This window comes from Austrofundulus limnaeus, unplaced genomic scaffold (genome assembly GCF_001266775.1).
Source record: "Austrofundulus limnaeus strain Quisiro unplaced genomic scaffold, Austrofundulus_limnaeus-1.0 Scaffold6, whole genome shotgun sequence".
Classification (NCBI taxonomy): domain Eukaryota; kingdom Metazoa; phylum Chordata; class Actinopteri; order Cyprinodontiformes; family Rivulidae; genus Austrofundulus; species Austrofundulus limnaeus.
Window position 1 is genome coordinate 3,831,339 of NW_013952408.1, and position 17,737 is coordinate 3,849,075.

Genomic DNA, 17,737 nt, shown 5'->3' on the forward strand with positions numbered 1-17,737 from the left:
CTACAGTATTTTACAGTCTTTATTTTACAGTTAAAACATATGTTTATCATATAAAGTCTAATGTTACAACTAATCAGGGATCTCTTTAACAGGTATAAAAAACAAACAAACAAAAAAATAATATTTAAATATTTTGCCCAAGAGAGCCAAAGTGTGGATGGATTTGGAGTCATTCAAAGTCAGCAGAACTTTCTGACTTGGTTCTTAGAAGGGACAGAACATAAGAGGGAATGTTGAGTTTTAAGCTTACCTCTGCGGCCACGCTCCTCCTCCTGTAAAAACACAAAGGTACTCCAATGACTGGGTTGCTTAGGGACTTTTTGGATTTGTGGTTACAGACAAACACAATGTTGAAATTTACCGGAAAGCAGTGCATGCTCGACTCTGGCGGGTACACGATGAAGTGCCGCAGGGTGAACCCAAACCCTTGGGAGGTGCGGCGTAAAAGCACAGTTTTCGGCCTCTGCCAGGAGAACGGTTCGTCCTCTGCTGAGTACAGGGCTGACGAATATTCAGCCAAACTTCGCCCCTCCATTGAGTCATTCTGTCCAAACAAAAAGAAGAAAAAAACTCTTAGATAAATTGCCACAAGAAGGTATATTAGGCTATCTTAAAAGCTGGGGCACTGCAGATTTTGGTGCTGAAAGAGACAAACAGCAAAGCAGTCACACAGTTGCAGCAGCAACACCTTTACTCAAATTTCCTTCTATCATCTTCCAGGTAGAGCAGGGTAGAAAAAAGTATGATTTTCATGAACATCATTGTTCAGCTGTTTATTGCGACACTAAAACTGTTTTCTCCTCCTCTCATCTAGTCTCAACCAGGCCCTGCCCCCTCTCCCAGAAGCAGAGACCTTTCCCCACAATGTGAGGAATTTGATGAGCTTGCATGAGCAATATCTCTGCTCCTGCTGATATGTTGAGTAAAATGTCAAAAAAAAAAAAATACACACCAAAATATCTTACACGCGTGTTAGTAGGTGAGAAAATAATTTGCAAGACATTTATAGGTTAGTGGACGTTTTTGGCAAAAAAAGCTATCAGTTCCAGGTAGGAGAGCCAAACGATTTTTAAAAAGTTTGCGTGCAAAAACTTGAGAACAAACACGAATCCTCATCCTTGATGACTTAGCATAATGTGTGCCTGGAGTTCAGTGCTGTGTTAAAGCATGTTTTTAATGGCACCCTTGCGGCAAAACTAAGGAGGACTTTGCTGCGTTTCAACCGCAAGGTTTCAATCCTTTCAATCCTTTGAAGATGAAGCTTGTTAAAAAAGTGGTAACTTTAGCTGTCAAGTGTCTTTGAAGGGTTTAAATGTGCAAACTAAAGAGAGAGGAAAATAAATACATTTGTACCAAGTGACTGGGAAAACAGAGCTACAGGTGCAGCTGACACGCATGTGTTTTGATTAAACTGGCAAAGCAGGTTTTACTGTGCACAGCGAAGCAAAAGTAGGTTGTTCATCAACACTTTCATATTTCAGTTTGTGCTYGTCTGATTTTCCAATGCCTGCAAAAGCAGAAAATGTTTTACTTTGTACACAGAGAGGAGGTTCAAAAAGATACGATTTTAAATCAGCAGAATGTTTGAAATGCCTGCATTTATGCTGGCTTTTTATGTCTCCAAGGCAAGTCCATCCTAGCCTGCTGAATCTGATTTAGCAGGCAGACGGGGCAATTTCCAACTCTCTGATCTTTAGATGTGGACAACAGAAGGGGGTGTGGGCCTCCTCACAGACACATGCCTTGCAGTGTTAGCATTGCCACTTGCCGAGTTAATACTGTTGTGACATTCCAGGTCAATAAATTCCAGGCCCGGCATTGCTTTCGTGGCTTAAAAAAAATCAAATAAGAGAGGAGACAGGAACAGAACAGACGCTGGGGAACAACTAAAAGAGATGACTGACAAGAGCTCAAAAGGAAATTAACAGGAAGGAGAAAAGTGACTTACAAAAAAGAAAAAAAACTGAAAAGGAACGCCCACATCAAAGCACACTCATCTCCTTTTATACCCACAACTGAACACCTCTCACCCATTTATGAATCTCCAGAATGCCAGGCTGATATTTGCACTGGGTGAGGCAGCTGGAAGAAGGTTTTCTAAGAGCATTTGTTCCTCAGCTGGAAGTGACCGGGCCTGTGTCTCAAGGTAGGAGCGCAGGATCAACAGATGGCTCACAAAAATAAATAAATAAAACACCTCCAAGTGAACACATTCCTGAGGCTTCAAGGAAAAAGTCCACAGAATACCATTTTTTATTGGAAACAATAGGTACGACACCATAAAGAAATGCTGAGCAACCATTACAAGTTGCCTAAGAGTTGTCAGTAAAATGATAAACTAAATATCCTGCTGCTGTAAACTTTAAGGCACTGTCACTATAAAATTTTAGACAACTTATGAAAAGTTTGTCTGCCACTAAAGATGTGTAAGCTGAATATGGGATTAAAATAAAATCTGTGAGAGCCTCTTATGGACCTATACATGCGATAGTGCTAACAATTAAATCAATTGTATAGCCGATATAGGTAAAATAGTCATAACAAATTTTTCATAAGTTGGCATWAGTTGTCTAAAATGTTACAGTGTGAAAGGGCCTTTACACTGAATACCAGTTTAGGTTACTCTGCACCTATAATTCACAAAAAWTGTGGTTTTCTGCTCGTTAAATTAAAGAAAATAAACAGATAATATCAAGACAATTTAAGTATTTATCAAAAATATCCTTGTTTCAATGAACATGGTTTGGGAATAAAATTTACAGACACAATATTAAAGTTTTAAAGACTAAGTTTTTTTTTTGGCAACTGTTGAACTATAAACATTTTCTTGCTTAATAAAGAAACTAATTTACACACAACAAAAAACTGCATGGTACCTTTTGTAAGGTAAACCTTTTCTTGTCTACCATGCAGCTAAAGCTTTTCCCAAATCATTAATAAGAAAATTAAATAAACTGACAACAAAACCAATTTATCCAGTTCAATTCAACTCATCTGTTAAGCYCTTTAAATATCTGCGCTTCACTTTAATGTTTATTTGTAGATAATGGTTTTCCAAAAGTAAGACTCTGCCAAATAATTAGTGCTTTTAAGTTATTAAAGTGAAACCCACAACCCGTGCAATCATTTTATGAAAGATTTAAGGTGACGACATCACCACAGAGATTAGAGGGTAACCCAACCAACCTCCTCCTAAGTTTACGGGGAATTACTGAACAAACACAGCTGTTTACACTCCTCACATGTGGACACCTAAATTCGTGGTTCACACTGACAAAGCAACTGGAAATTCCATCTTGTTCCATCTTTTTTTCCTTCATGTTTTTTAAAAACCACAATGCACGCCTTACAAGTCCAAAAAAAAAAAAAAAAACCTCTGCTGATATCCTCAAATGAGACAGTACAAGCTTCACATGACATCAGCTCTGAGGAAAAGAAAACACAGAAATAAACAGCACTAAAACGCAAGTTAAACCTAGTTGTCTGTGGACTGCTAAATTCTACGCCACATCCAAGTTAAACGAAGCACAGTGCTGTGAAAAGCCTACAATAATGATACAGAGGGTCAGCGGTGAGGCCTGGGCGTTCCAGCTTCGTGCCTCCAGACAGGGTTAGGAGTATCATTATTCAGGCTACAGTATGTAGACACACGGTGAGTGTCGTGCATGCCATTCTTCTAACTGTTTAACAAGCATCTTGGAAAGAAAGGACTGCTTTTTTTTTCTGGGACRTTTTTTTTCAAAATGATGAAACTTGTGGTGCAGAACATGCAATACATTCCACAGAGCTTGGATATCAGTGCAGGATTGCGGAAATTGGTGCATACCTTCACAAAATCCCATACATTTATAATACTTGACATTTGTGAAGACTTTTAGAGTAATATTTTTAACATGATGTTAAGTCAACGCAGGAGGCAGGGATTCTACAGACTAACCAGCTTCAGTCTCAAAGCTGGAAGCCACAATTTCCGGCAGCATCATTATAAAAATACTACAGACAGTTTGATTACTACAAACATGAAAGTGTTTGACCTGATCATTCAGAGCTACAGTTCTGCCACCAGCAAAGTACTTTCKTTTCTTATAATTTACACGAGCAACATGCTCCTTGTTGTTCGTTTTCTCCTGTTGCTGAAGCGACACGACGGAGCTGCAGCTTCATATTGTGACAACAGAAAAATGAAATGTAAATTGAGACGTAAACTAAAATATCTCTGAGATGCTTGCAGCGTACCTATATAATCTGGCAGATAATCAGTGTTRTATTAGACAAGAGGGCTCTAACAAAGTGTCATTTACTTTCCAAACAAAAACATGCGAAAATAAATTWAAAAAACTAAACTGATGATAGGCTACACAAGATGCAAAAAGTACTGAAATATTATTATTCTGTCTACAGCAGGTGTGATGAAATTACTGCTGTCTAGCTCGTGTCAAAAACCCAACTTTCTATTTCACTTAAAATTTGACCAAAACTCCATTACTTTTCATATTTCATCAACATACTGTACCAAATAAGCTTTACGTCCCTTTTTATAAATGTTTTCATCCTAAATAGGTTAACAATCAACCAATTTTGATTTGTCAGAATCAGATTTACCAAGATGCTGTTTAAACAGAAAACCTCCATCAGCTGGGTTTGTTCTATTGTCACCAATGAGTCACCTTCCTTGGACTTAATTAAACAAGATAAGGAAAAAAAACGTCACAGGTATGTTTCACTTCAAAGCGCTGACACACTGAAGAAACACTGAATCACACAGCCATGTTTTTCTCCTGAGACACAGTCATAATACAACAGGAAGCCGCAGACTCCTTCTATCCAATTCAAAGTTAATTTTCCCTTCCGATTGCCATCAGTTAGCCGTACGATGCCTGCACGCGCGGAGAGTTCTGTAAAAGGCAGCCATCCTAAATGAGATAAACAACGAGGACAAGAAGAGWGCATTAGGGAGGGGCTGAAGCCCTCCTACAGCTCTAAATACAGCTTGTGCATTCTAATTTAAATTAAACGATTTCAAACTTGCTTCTTTTGTATAAATGAAGACTGAGAAGCTGTTGTAATACTCCACAAYGCTGCTACTAAGCAGAAAACTCCAGCATAACCCTAAAACTAAAATATCTCTTTGCTTCTTACTCAATGTCTGACTAGAGGGGTCCAAGTTGAAGGAAGACTTTGTGCTATTTGGATTCAGCTGCAATGTTTAAATACCATGCACCGTTCAGCTGATAAACTGAAAGACCCTCCTGTGTGAAGAGGAAAAAATTAAGAATTATACCATCGGCAATGCTCAAAACCAAATTTTCTGAATAGTTTATTATATTGTTTAAATTATCTTGTTTGTTGTTAGTTTTAAGAGTTTGTCAACGCAATACATAAACAATGAGTACTTTCAAACAAAGGTTGTGAAAAGGTCATGAGCTGACTCGTATGAAATTTTAAGCGTGGACCAAAAAAAAAAAAAAAGGGCAGTTTTATATATCTTTGTGTGTGTGATAAAGTGTGTAATGTAGTTGTGTATTTTTTGAGAATCTCTGTTACATTAACAGAGTTAAGGCTGGGAGTTGAAAACTGAGCTTTTCTTTGTTTAAGACAGCATCTCGTCTCCGCTGCTTGTTCACACCAGAGGCAAAAACATGCTTTCTATGGAAAAAAACAAGAAACAAAAAMAATGAAGAGGCATGTCTCAACATAACTGATCTCGATAAAACGAGGCCCGGATTTTTTTTTAAAAGCTACACTTYAAAATGAAGATCACCTTAGGAAAACTCTGAAGTCATTAAATCTACATCAACTTTAAAAAAAATGAAACCACTACACCAGAGACTCCAGGGGTGTTCCAAAACTTCTCAAAATGAACATATGRACTGGTTTGTGTGGTAGTTTAATTAGAGGGACAGCTAAAAAGAGGATTTCCCACATTACTGAGGCTTTGCCTTCATGCTACCAGACATAAATCAACTATTCTAATGTAGTATTTGTGTTATGGGATGAAAAATCTGCATTAGTGTGTGATAGCATCTTGTCCCATGTCTGCGTTTGTGTTACCGAAATATCTCATGAACCATTTAACAATTTTTTTAAATGAAACTAATCACTGGATGATCAACAACTGATTTAATATGGCAGCAACAGTCAACTGACCTTAAAAACACAAAAAATGACATAACTAAGACCATTTTTTTGAGCCATTGAGCTCAAATCTGATGTGGTAGTAGCTAATAGTCATCCCAAACACATAATATGAGGATGAAATATCATAATATTGTGTTTTTTTTTTGTCCAAGGTTGGACCAAAACAGCCACAACTCCACAATTTCTTAACAAGAGATGGTTTTAGTCTAAAACTATGGCATAGTGTGCAACTCAAGTATGTATTTGCTTCAAAGAACAGTAGACTTTTATTCCAATATAACTGAATCATAATGCCCAATTTTAGGATCTGTGTAAGGTTCTCTGCATCAGCATTTCTAAGCTCAATCTGCATTCATTCGTTCAATTCAACACAACTTAAAATGTATCTAAATACTTCTGGCTGATTCAAAAAGGTAAGCCCAATATCTGAGTCTGTTTCATATGTGCAGCAGTGGTAAGAAATAAGCACATCACAGGCTATCCCAGCCAAATGAGCTCTAAAAATGCATGTTACTGGTTACTTGTCAAGACCACCAACTGGGGCATCAAGTAAGATCTTTTAGGTGACACACTTTTAGAGGAGCAGATGTTTTGTCCGAGTCTGGTACTACAGAGGTCACGACGYGAACAAAGAACTTCCATGCCGTTGTCTCTGTAGCAACTTTAATTAAACTTTTAATTACCATTTGCATGCTGCAAACAAAAGGTTATCTAATGTGTTTGTGTACAATGACGAACTCTTGCTTTTACAAAATATAAGGCAAACACAAATCTGATGGGTTGTTGAGATTAACAGCAAAAAAAAAAAAAACATCTGACAGGAGATGTTATAAAACGTCTGGTCCAACGGTAAAGTGAAAAATTCTCCCAAAACAAAATCAAAACATGAGACAGCGCAGCCTCCTCTTATTCCAAAAACATTAAYCCAGYCTCATTAGAGTTGTGACTTTTTCTRTGTTTACCTCGCAGAAAGAAGATCTTGCCCGTTGCCTCTCATCATCTTCACCGGAGTGAACCCAACGAGACGCCATCATTCAACTTTGMTGAAAATCCTCTCGTCTGTGAACGCCCACATTGAAAAGCTAGCTCCAGCAAGACGCACGAAAATATCCCCCGCTTTGATTTACACCTCCATTTTTCCTGGATGTCTTAGTCCATCTGTAGGAGAGATGTTACATTGTCAAGTATTTGTTTTTGCTGCATTAAAAGACAATTCAGCAGCAGATCAAAACACAGTAAAAAGAAAGAAATCAGTTGTTTAGACTAATTTACATTTAATTCTGGACAATCTGCATTTTTGTTCTTGTATTTTTTCCTTTACAAAAGTTTCTCTTTCAGGTGAAAGGAAAAGCTGTTATGCGAATGTGATGGTGTTTGTAAAATCGGATTAACGCTTTGGCCAAGTAGGGAAAAAAAATAAATAAGTCACACTCTTCATGTGACAGATCACCAGGATTAAAAATTCACGTTACACACAAACAGAACTTACTATAAATTCATCTGACCTTTTCTAAGAAACATGTTAGAGCACTGGTTCCCAAACTTTTTGTCTTCTGACCCACAAAATATCCATGGCAAAAACTTGTGACCCCAAATATTACTGGTCTGAGTACATAAACTTCGTTAAAAACCCTAAAAACACAGGCTTTTTGACAATCTAAACAGCTTATACACAAATAAAAATACTTAATTTTACTTATTTTGTGTTTTTGTAATAATTATAGGGAAAATATTACATCAGAAATTATTTTATTACCCTTTAAATTGATTTCTGGAGATTATCCAAGGTGCTTCATGACCCATAATTGGGTCCCAAGCCCAACTTTGGGAACCAAAGTGCAGTGGTTCCCAAACTAGCTTTTGACCCACAAAATAAAAGTAGCAGAGACCTGTGCTCCCAGCTATTTTTGGATGATAAACATTTGTATCATGTCAACAAAACATGGGCATAGTAACAATATTTTTATACTACATTTATCCATTTTAAACATACTAACCTCACTCCTTTGTAACAAATAAGGCAAAAATGTAATTAATTCAGAAAATCTTTTCAGGACCCCATCTTGATGTTTCGGGACCCACAACTTTTGGAAATGCTGTGTTAGAGGATTATAATTATGTATTATACTGGTTTTGTAGCTTCAAATAACAAAACTGAGACTCAAAAAAWTTTAAAAAATAATCAATGATGCGAAATAAACTGTTGTAAAGTTTGCCTTATTCCTTAGTGACATATTTTTAAACGTTATTAATTTATTTTATTTGCGTTTGAGATTATATTTTAGCTACACAACTGAACTTAAATAATAAATGTGGTATGTGATAAATGTACATAATACAATGATTACTCTAAGTACAAATGCAAGACAGAAAAGTCGTGAAAKGTTCTATTTAATGGCTTTATTAAAACCTTTACAGGTTTCTCAAGTAAATTAAAGTTTGATCAGTTTTAATAAACAAGTAGATGACGTTACAAAACATTGCCATGTGATGAGTTGCTGACCTCATCTTAGAGTAATTTAACCCGACTCTTCCATACATGCACAGTATTGATCCGGGTTTTAAACGACGATAACAGGAACTATTATAACACGATCACTTGTTATGATCAGGAGAACAACAATGTGGACACTCAGCTCCAAGTTATGAATGGTTAGCAACAAGTGGACGGGAGGCAGGGTGGGGGAAAAACATCGATGTTTTTAAAGTTACATGACAATAAAGCACACAAATCAGCATTTACACGGCGAGRCATCTCACTGTGTTGTGTCTGGTTCAAATAAATAAACTTTGCCTTTCATGAGTATGAATTTCGAGCTCGGTGATGAAGACAGAGGCTGTTACGAAGTGTGCCAGCCGACCTGTTGTTCTCTTCAGCGTTTAAAAAAAGCAGCTTTGTTTTTGTTACTGTTAGCTGAGTACCATCAAAAAAAAGTATTAAAGTACACACGGAAACATTGTAGCTTATTTCAAAGCTAAGYATACGGTAAAAGTACCTTTAAAATCGGCGATACGAGCCAAGTATCATCGGCAGCGGGCTGCTAGCGGTTAGCATTCATGCTAACGCCTGGAGTTTTAACAAAGTTACCTGTGTAGTTCAGGAGCGCCTCTAAAGTCGGACAAAAGCGGCGGTGGTTGTCCAAAAGAAAGAACGATCCCAGTAAAGGCATCGCGTCGTAACTGGAGTCCCTTGATGCGTACTCATAATTTCCTTAAATGTACGTACAACCGACTTCCCCGTGATTATTCCCAACCGACTCACTCAGCTGAGGCGCATGGTGCAATTCTTTTTTGCACCAAACTGGATTTTTTTTTTTTTCTTCTCCCAGCTTTCCCGAGTCCACCTTCGGTCAATAGGAATGCTCTCGACCAATCAAAAGCAGCGTTGCATTTAATCGAACCAATCAAACGTAAGTTGACAAAAACATTCACCGCCGCTCTTCTGAAAGTTTGTTTTTAACTGTTCGGCGAGCGGAGTGGGCGAAAAAAAAAAATAAGACAAAATAATCCCTGAAAGGATTTAGGAGTTATCGCGAACATACACTCCAAGAAGTTCACGCTGTAGATTTCGTCATTTACCCGCAAAAACCACTGGGGTTTGCGCTCACAAGGGTGAACTAGAAGTCACATGTTGTGGTTCAGAATGAGGTCGAGTTGAGCGTGATGACTAGAATGTGTAATAACACACGCACTGCTTTGAATTTTATACTCTTTTTTTTTCATGGCAGAGCTATTATCTTTTGAGCATAGCTTAAAATGTAAAGCCCTTTCTTTTTTTTACTACGTATATTTATAAAAATAAACTTGCTGCTGTAGATTATAATCAGGGCTCAGACAAATGCCTCTTTTATGCCTCTCCAACATAAGGGGCCACCTGTTCTTGGATTTGGTGGCTTTTGTTGCAGAGGTCAGTTCAGGGAGGAGACTTTCACAAGGCTGTCTTGTCCAGCCTCTACTTTCTGTTTGAATAAAAGCTCTGAGTGGAGACAAACTGTCTACATTTACAGGTATTGTTTATGATTCACACATTACTTTAAGATTTAACAACAAATTAATACTTTGATACTAACTGTAACTGTAAAACTTGTCAGCAAAATCAATGCAAAACTATATTAAAAAAAATAAAACAAAAAAATCATTTTCTTTTATGTGAAACAAACTTATGAGAACCTGATTTCCTCAATCAGCTGAAATTCAGAAAACAGGTACCCAAAGATTGCGCCGCACCATAGCCCAGATCCAGACTTGGTAGAAAAATAAACTACAATCAAATAAATGTAAAACATGTAAAGATTCCCTAAAAAAATGACAACATTTTTTTAAAATAAGACTTACAGATGTAAAACATTGTGTGAATCATCAAAATTACAAGCAGACATTCATCTTTTTTTTCTATAAAAACACACCAAATTATTTAAAAAAACACTTTATTAAATCATAAACTAAAAGAAAGGACAAAAGCATCCCCCACCCCAAATAAAAACCTGAGAAACGAGGTAGCTCATACAGTTTTGAGATCACTTGTTTTCCCCAGAGCCTAAGACGAGACAGAAGAGTTTCTAAATAAACCTTCAAAATGACAACAGAGATGAAAATGTAACAAAACTCACATTCTTATGTTGTTTCACAGATATGAAAACTCAGAGTAAACCATGATCAAGCTCATAAGAGACTAAAAAAGCAGCACGACAGAGATCTTAACAGAGACAAATTTACTAAACAAACAATGTGGTGGTAAACACGTGAGTCAGTTGTCTCATCTAAAAAAAACTCCCCTCTTTTTGCTAATATTATCAGATAAATGTGGTATGTTTTATTGCCAAACAAACATGCATGAAAGGAGAAACTTGACAAGTATGTTTGAGATAAGATGGTATCGTAGCAGAGATGTGGGAAAGGCATCTCCAGGGAAATGTCTGGGCTTGCTGCGGGAGAGGGCATGGAGGACGGTCCCCAATTTTGTTTACGTTAAATTTTATATTTCTTCTTTCCACTGTCGCTAATCACACATATGTGCTGAAAGAGATACAAAATTAATAAATAAATAAAAGACAGTCAAAAGATCTTCTAAATAAACTTGTCTTAAATGAAGCGGACTTACATTAAGGTCTCTAAAATACTCATTGTAGTCCAAGGCATAGCCGACCACAAAACGGTTGGGTATCTCAAAGCCGACATCTGTAAAAGATAAGCTGTAGATGTTTTTCTCTGTTCAACCAATCACTCAAACCCACATTCTGAAATAGGCAGTGATTCATAAAAACAGTTAGTCACATACTTACAGTCAGGTACACAAGCCGATCTATTCTCTACTCGCTTTATCAGCAATCTGTGGGAAAAGCAGCATCAGTTTCCTCACTGTCTATTGCATCATCAACAGTCTGCGTCACCTGATCGAGTCTTCCGTTCTGATGGATGAGTTTTAATCTAGATACTCGACTTACCCCGCCACTTTGATCATTTTGGGTCTGAAGGCTTCGACGTGCTTCAGGAGAGTCTCCAGCGTCTTCCCTGTGCCCACGATGCCCTGTGAGGACAGAAAAACAGGGCTGAGTAAGCTGATGGAGGTGAAAATACAGAAAAAAAAACAAGTTTTAAATCAAACTGAAAGACAAGTAAGAAGTTCCCCACACTTACAGTATATTACGCAACTAGTCATGACGTTTACTTCGATGACTTCCCAGAAAGCTTGTGATGTCTTACACAAAACCTCTTGCATTGATATAAATAATAAAAATAGTGTTTGGTTAGTTAGATAAAACATGTTTTACATGAATAAATTTGTATATAATCACCATTTAGGATGTTGTTTACATTTTAGTGAACTTGTGTTCCTCGGTGTCGGAAAATATTAAATACAGAGAAGACCGGCGGTTCACATTTCTGTTAGAATAAAACTCACATGATGAACTACAGACAAGTTTATTATCTAAATGATTTGGGGTTTTTTTATTTTTATTTTTCAAAATATATCCAATTCCAATTATTCAGTCAAATATTAAGTGGCACAGTTTGTAATTTTGCAACAATGGCTCTCAATCCAAACAACATAAAGATCATAAAACCTGTTGATAGTGTAAATTAGGGGTGTCAAACTCAGTTACACAAAGGGGCCAAAATTCAAAACTTGGTCCAAACCAAGGGCCTGGATTAAAATCTGATGTAGTATTGTCGGTCATGTCATACATGCCAGCTAGTGGGAAATAAGCCCATCCCACCTGCACCTCTTCACCCTATTCCAGTGCTTGGTGAGCCATTTGAGAGAGTTTTATTAGACTGTGTTGGCCCCTTGCAAAAAACAAAGTCGGGTCATCAGTGCATATTAACTATAATGTGTGCTGCTTCTCGTTTTCCAGAGGCCATTCCATTATGCACGTTAAAGGCAAAAAACATTGTGAAAGCCCTCACAATTTTTTTTTCCACTTTTGGCTTGCCTAAAGTTGTTCAATCTGATCAGGGGACGAATTTTATGTCMAAAGTGTTTGCTCAGGTTCTAAATGAACTGAAAATTAAACATCAAACATCCAGCCCTTATCATCCAGAGTCCCAAGGTGTACTGGAGCGGTTTCATCAAACCTTAAAAACCATGTTGCACAAATACTGCCTTGAATCTGGCAAAGATTGGGATGAGGGTCTGCCCCTTTTGCTGTTTGCGATCAGAGAAACAAYGCAGGAATCCCTTGGTTTCAGCCCTGCAGATTTAGTTTTTGGACACACTGTACAAATTAATTGAAAACAACGTTATATCTTTTGATTTCCCTCTGATTATACAGCACCTTGTGAATCTATTTCTATGAAATGTGCTATATAAATAAAACTTTACTTATTTTACTCATATAAAAAAATATTCTTATATAAATAAGAAAAAAACTCACTAAAACTTCCATTTGACTTTAAAATAGGAAGAAATTACAGGAAACGACACTCAAATTCAATTCTCTGTTGTTTTTTTTTGCACCAAAACCAAAAACTACTTAAAAATACCAACGTAATTTTCTTGACTTGAACGTTGACCAGCTGTCATGTGAAGAATGAAACAAATACAGCGACACAAAAAGAAACTATAATTCTATTGTAATATTAGCCTCTGGGCCGGATAAATTCTTACTGAGGGCCAGATTTGGCCCACAGGCCTTAAATTTGACACATGCTTTATTGTGGGATTATGAAAACATTTTTTGAACATCGGCACAAATTAAAATATTTATGACATTAGGCAGAAACAGTGTTTAAACAGTACTGTACACAGGTACTGTATTATAGTTTCAGTTTGGTAATGATGTCATATTAACAATTATGTTCCTTTTCAGAACCTTTTTACTACGTTAAGGGGCTGGTGTAAACCACTACTGGTAAATTTTAGTAATACTTTACCTAATTTTTAATGATATTAAAATACTGTGTAGATACACAAAATAACTTAAGTGATAATCAAACAATATATGCAGTATATATATATTTCAACTCATAATGTCTTCATTACTAACAGGTAATAAACTGATTATTGGTAAGGACATAACTATTTCTTTTAATAAAGGAGCTGACTGTGTTCATAGCCAGCCAAGTATAATAATGAGAATGTTGAGTCAGATATGTAAATTTGTTGCTTTTAAAATTAATGGGTACAAACTGTAACTTAAGAGMTGAATCACAAAATAACACACAACACTGGCGCATATAAACAGCACTAATGTTGAAACAGTTTTAAACATTTGGTTCATAAATGTACAACAAAACATACAGCACACTGTAATTATTGTTTTTTTACAGTTTTATATGGAAATTATTTACTTTTGAAGATTTTTACTTTAAAAAAAAGCTTAAAGTAACAGCGAAAAGCAGTTTTTCAATAAAGAAAAGTTAATAAAGCAACAACTTAAACACTTATATGTGCTTTTATCCATTAAAATTTTAATAAAGAAGTTATTATGTTAACTTTCTAGTCATGTATTCATGAATGTTTTGTTCAATAAAATACAGATTTTATCATTGATTAATGCAATAGTGGCCAAAGTTTAGGAAAGATGGCTCTTTGACTGAACAGTTTGTTTCTAATCACCAYGAATGACCTCTTTAGTTTCTACTCTAAGACTACTTTTTAATTTCTAGTGCTCCAATTCTTCAGTTATTGTGTTTACGGACTAAAGTTAGTAACAATAAAAAGCAGCGCTCTCATGTTTCTTGAATGTAGGTCAGTCAATTAAAAAGTTTCCTCACGTTAAACTCAAGTCCTGCAGCAGAACACAAACTTTAAATGGCCCCTTCTTGACCTGGATCACAACAAAACACACAATGAGCCCGTTCTGTAAGGAGCAAAAGCAAAACTGACTCACCTCCACAATCAGAACGTTCTGACGAGAGCATGATGGGGGAGAAGAGAAGAAAAGGAAGGAAGCAGAAACTCCTGATTAGAAACAAATACACTTTTTGCATCCTTATAACCACACATTTGATAACGCAAGAAAAAAAGGGAAAATAAAGATTTTTTTAAGCTTAATTTTCTTTTAAAGAAATGACTCAATGTAGAGCTGAGCCACACCCAAGCAGCTCTGCATTAGTAATGTTTTTTAATTAAAAGAACGTTACATGAGTGTATCCACAAACTGATGACTGCAGCAGAAAATATTCACATCATCAATAAATAAAAAAAAATATCTTTTTGTCAGCGCTGGTTTAAACGTGACACTGAAAGTCTATAGAAGACTGCTTAACAGGAGACCATCTTGAACTGATCTAAGGCTAAAACTCCTCAGCTGCCAGTTTACTTTTCAAACAAAGGATCCATCCAAGCGTGTTGTCTCGCTTTGTTCAAACCTCATTACCCACTCAGATTTATTCAGGATGAAGTGGACCAAGAAAAAACAAAACAAACAAAAAAAACCCATCTGAGTTAAAATAAAAAAGAGGAAGGAACTTTCTTACACTTAAAAACAGCAATTTACCATCAAAGTAACAAAACTCAATTTAACAGTGTCAGCGTGAGCTGAGGAACGTCACACAAACTTGTGAAATACTGTGAGGAAAGAACACAGCGGTGACTCAAACCTCKGGTTTTAGATATCTGTGCCTCGCCTCCCTGCAGGCAGACTGGTGACCAGATAAATGACTGAATGTGAAGATAAGCAGATTTATTAGACCTACATAGTGAGTGATTCACCTCTTCACTCATGCCAACGCGCACAGATGAATGAAGCTAAAGGTCCTCTACATCAGCTAAAGAAATACTCAAACAAAAACTACAAATCTAATTCATTGTGTTTGACACAAACTCCACTGTCCCATCTGTAGGAGCTCGCTGTGTTTAGGAAATCCATCCTAATTGAAAATCGGCCAAAATTTGATTTTGACCCAAAATGGCCGACTTCCTGTTGGTTTTAGAGCATACCTCCAAGAGACTTTTTTTCTTGATTTGGGGAGATCTACCTATGTCTCGAATTTCAGTGCTCTAGGACTTACCAGTTCCTCTATCTCACATTAGGTGGCGCTGTCGAGTCATTTGGCCACGCCCATTAAAAATTCCAATAGAATCAGAGGAACCCTCTACATCAATGGTTCCCAAACTTTTTGTCTTCTGACCCACAAACTATCCATGGCAAAAACTTGTGACCCCAAATATTACTGGTCTGAGTACATGAACTCCATTAATAACCCTAAAAACACAGGTTTTTTGACAATCTAAACAGCTTATACACAAATATAAATACTTTTTATACTTATTTTGTGTTTTTGTAATAATTATCGGGAAAATATTACATCTGCAATTATTTTATTACCCTTTAAATTGATTTCTGGAGATTATCCAAGGTGCTTCATGACCCATAATTGGGTCCCAAGCCCAACTTTGGGGAACCAAAGTGCAGTGGTTCCCAAACTTTTCAGCTTTTGACCCACAAAATAGTACAAAACAGCAGCAGAGACCTGAGCCCCCAACTATTTTTGGATGATAAACATTTGTATCAGGTCAACAAAACATGGGCATAGTAACAATATTTTTTATACTACATTTATCCATTTTAAATACACTAACCTCACTCCTTTGTACCAACTAAGGCAAAAATGTAATTAATTCAGAAAATCTTTTCAGGACCCCACCTTGATGTTTCGGGACCCCACTTTGGGTCCCGACCCCAACTTTGGGAAACACTGCTCTACATCACTCATTCAGTCTCCTTCCATCAGCAGGGTTCCTACAGTTTAAGGCAAGCTAAATTTAAGACTTTTTAAGACCTATTTAATGCCACTTGAAATGAAACTTAAGACCAATGTCACAATAAACACAAATGAAAAAAAAACCCAGTTAGCGACTATTTTAGCCAATTTTTTGATACAAAACAACTAGCTGCGAGGGGCATTCAATAAATTAAAAAAAATGTTACCAATTCTTTTAATATTTGAGAGGAATTACAATCATCCTACTTACATTTTAAGACCTCTGAAAGATTGATTTAAAACTTTTTAAAGCTAATTAAGGCCTTATTGTTGGACTAATAAATTCAATGCCTTTTAAGACTGTTTAAGGATCCGCGGGAACCCTGATCAGGTAGGAGATACAAAGTACCTCTGGCTAAGAAGGCGATACTCAAAAAGTAATTTATTCCAACTGCAGTTTCAGCCCTCAACAAGAGAGGTATTGTTTTATTTTGTTTATGATTTTTATCGCGTATAAATGTTTCTTTGAAATGTTAGATGTGTGGATGGAGCCCTGTCAAAGACCAATTTCTGTAACCTTTGGTGTCAGACAAATAAAAGTTTTCTATTCTATTCTATTCTATTCTATTCTATTCTATTCTATTCTATTCTATTCTATTCTATGTGATAACTATGGATTCAGATCTAAATTAATGGTTTTCACTGGACTGAAAAAGAAAACGATACATTTTAGTCAAATTCCTACAGATGAACTTTAGCTCGAATCCTCTGAATCAGATGTTCAAGCGTGTTTTGTGTCGTTCTCATTAAATCCAGAGTCGCATCAGTTCTGTACAGTTTGTTGCCAGAAGCTAATTTTGTATTTCCATGAACAGATACAAAAACAAATTGTCTAATAAACTAAATAATTTCACGTTTGTTGTTTTTTTTTATGTGAGTGACCAACTTGACCTATAAGGGACTCGTGATTACCTTAACTGCAGAAAAGTGCAAAAAGTCTAAATGTTCATAAACTTAAGGGGTCTTCAACATTTTTCAAACAGGGACCTCCAGACAGATGGAGGGAGGGAGCAAGGGCCCACTATATACTGTATTAACCTGACAGAGTGAACCCACCTGGGCTGCATGACCTGTCCAGTGTGGTGAGGGGGCGTGGCCTTCTCTTTGTGTGCAGAAGGCATGGAGGGTCAGGCTGTGAGTGAAGCAGAATTCAGCTGGTGTGTGCATTTCAAACTCAAATATATTGTTTTATGCCTACATTTATCCATTTGCTACATGTTGAATTCATGGTAATGTGTGTTTATAGACAACTTCGGGGAAAAAAAATCTTTAAAAGTCTAACCAAAATAATCACGAGTCATGACCCCATTGTTGAAGACCTCTGACCTATACCGTTGTAAACATTTAGACTTTTTGCCCTTTTATACAGTTAAACAGCTCAAATATTAGA

General features: G+C 36.6%; 2 protein-coding genes across 4 annotated transcripts in view; both read right to left on the reverse strand.

The window, feature by feature from the left end:
- arhgap21b (Rho GTPase activating protein 21b) overlaps positions 1 to 9,491 on the reverse strand; it is a 35,513-nt gene extending 26,022 nt beyond the window's left edge. The window contains exons 1-4 of one of the 3 annotated variants that reach the window (XM_014030966.1): positions 9,135 to 9,491; positions 7,101 to 7,296; positions 362 to 544; positions 251 to 272 (exon numbers count right to left, since the gene is read on the reverse strand). In XM_014030966.1, the coding sequence (XP_013886420.1) occupies positions 251 to 272; positions 362 to 544; positions 7,101 to 7,172 (277 nt within the window). In that variant the 5' untranslated portion in view covers positions 7,173 to 7,296; positions 9,135 to 9,491. The remainder of the gene's footprint in view (positions 1 to 250; positions 273 to 361; positions 545 to 7,100; positions 7,297 to 9,134) is intronic. The other 2 variants (XM_014030958.1, XM_014030975.1) reach the window with 2 other exon arrangements.
- A 1,057-nt stretch (positions 9,492 to 10,548) lies between these two features.
- prtfdc1b (phosphoribosyl transferase domain containing 1b) overlaps positions 10,549 to 17,737 on the reverse strand; it is a 10,817-nt gene continuing 3,628 nt past the window's right edge. The window contains exons 5-9 of the mRNA XM_014031015.1: positions 14,472 to 14,489; positions 11,583 to 11,665; positions 11,421 to 11,467; positions 11,240 to 11,316; positions 10,549 to 11,154 (exon numbers count right to left, since the gene is read on the reverse strand). Of these exons, the coding sequence (XP_013886469.1) occupies positions 11,107 to 11,154; positions 11,240 to 11,316; positions 11,421 to 11,467; positions 11,583 to 11,665; positions 14,472 to 14,489 (273 nt within the window). The 3' untranslated portion in view covers positions 10,549 to 11,106. The remainder of the gene's footprint in view (positions 11,155 to 11,239; positions 11,317 to 11,420; positions 11,468 to 11,582; positions 11,666 to 14,471; positions 14,490 to 17,737) is intronic.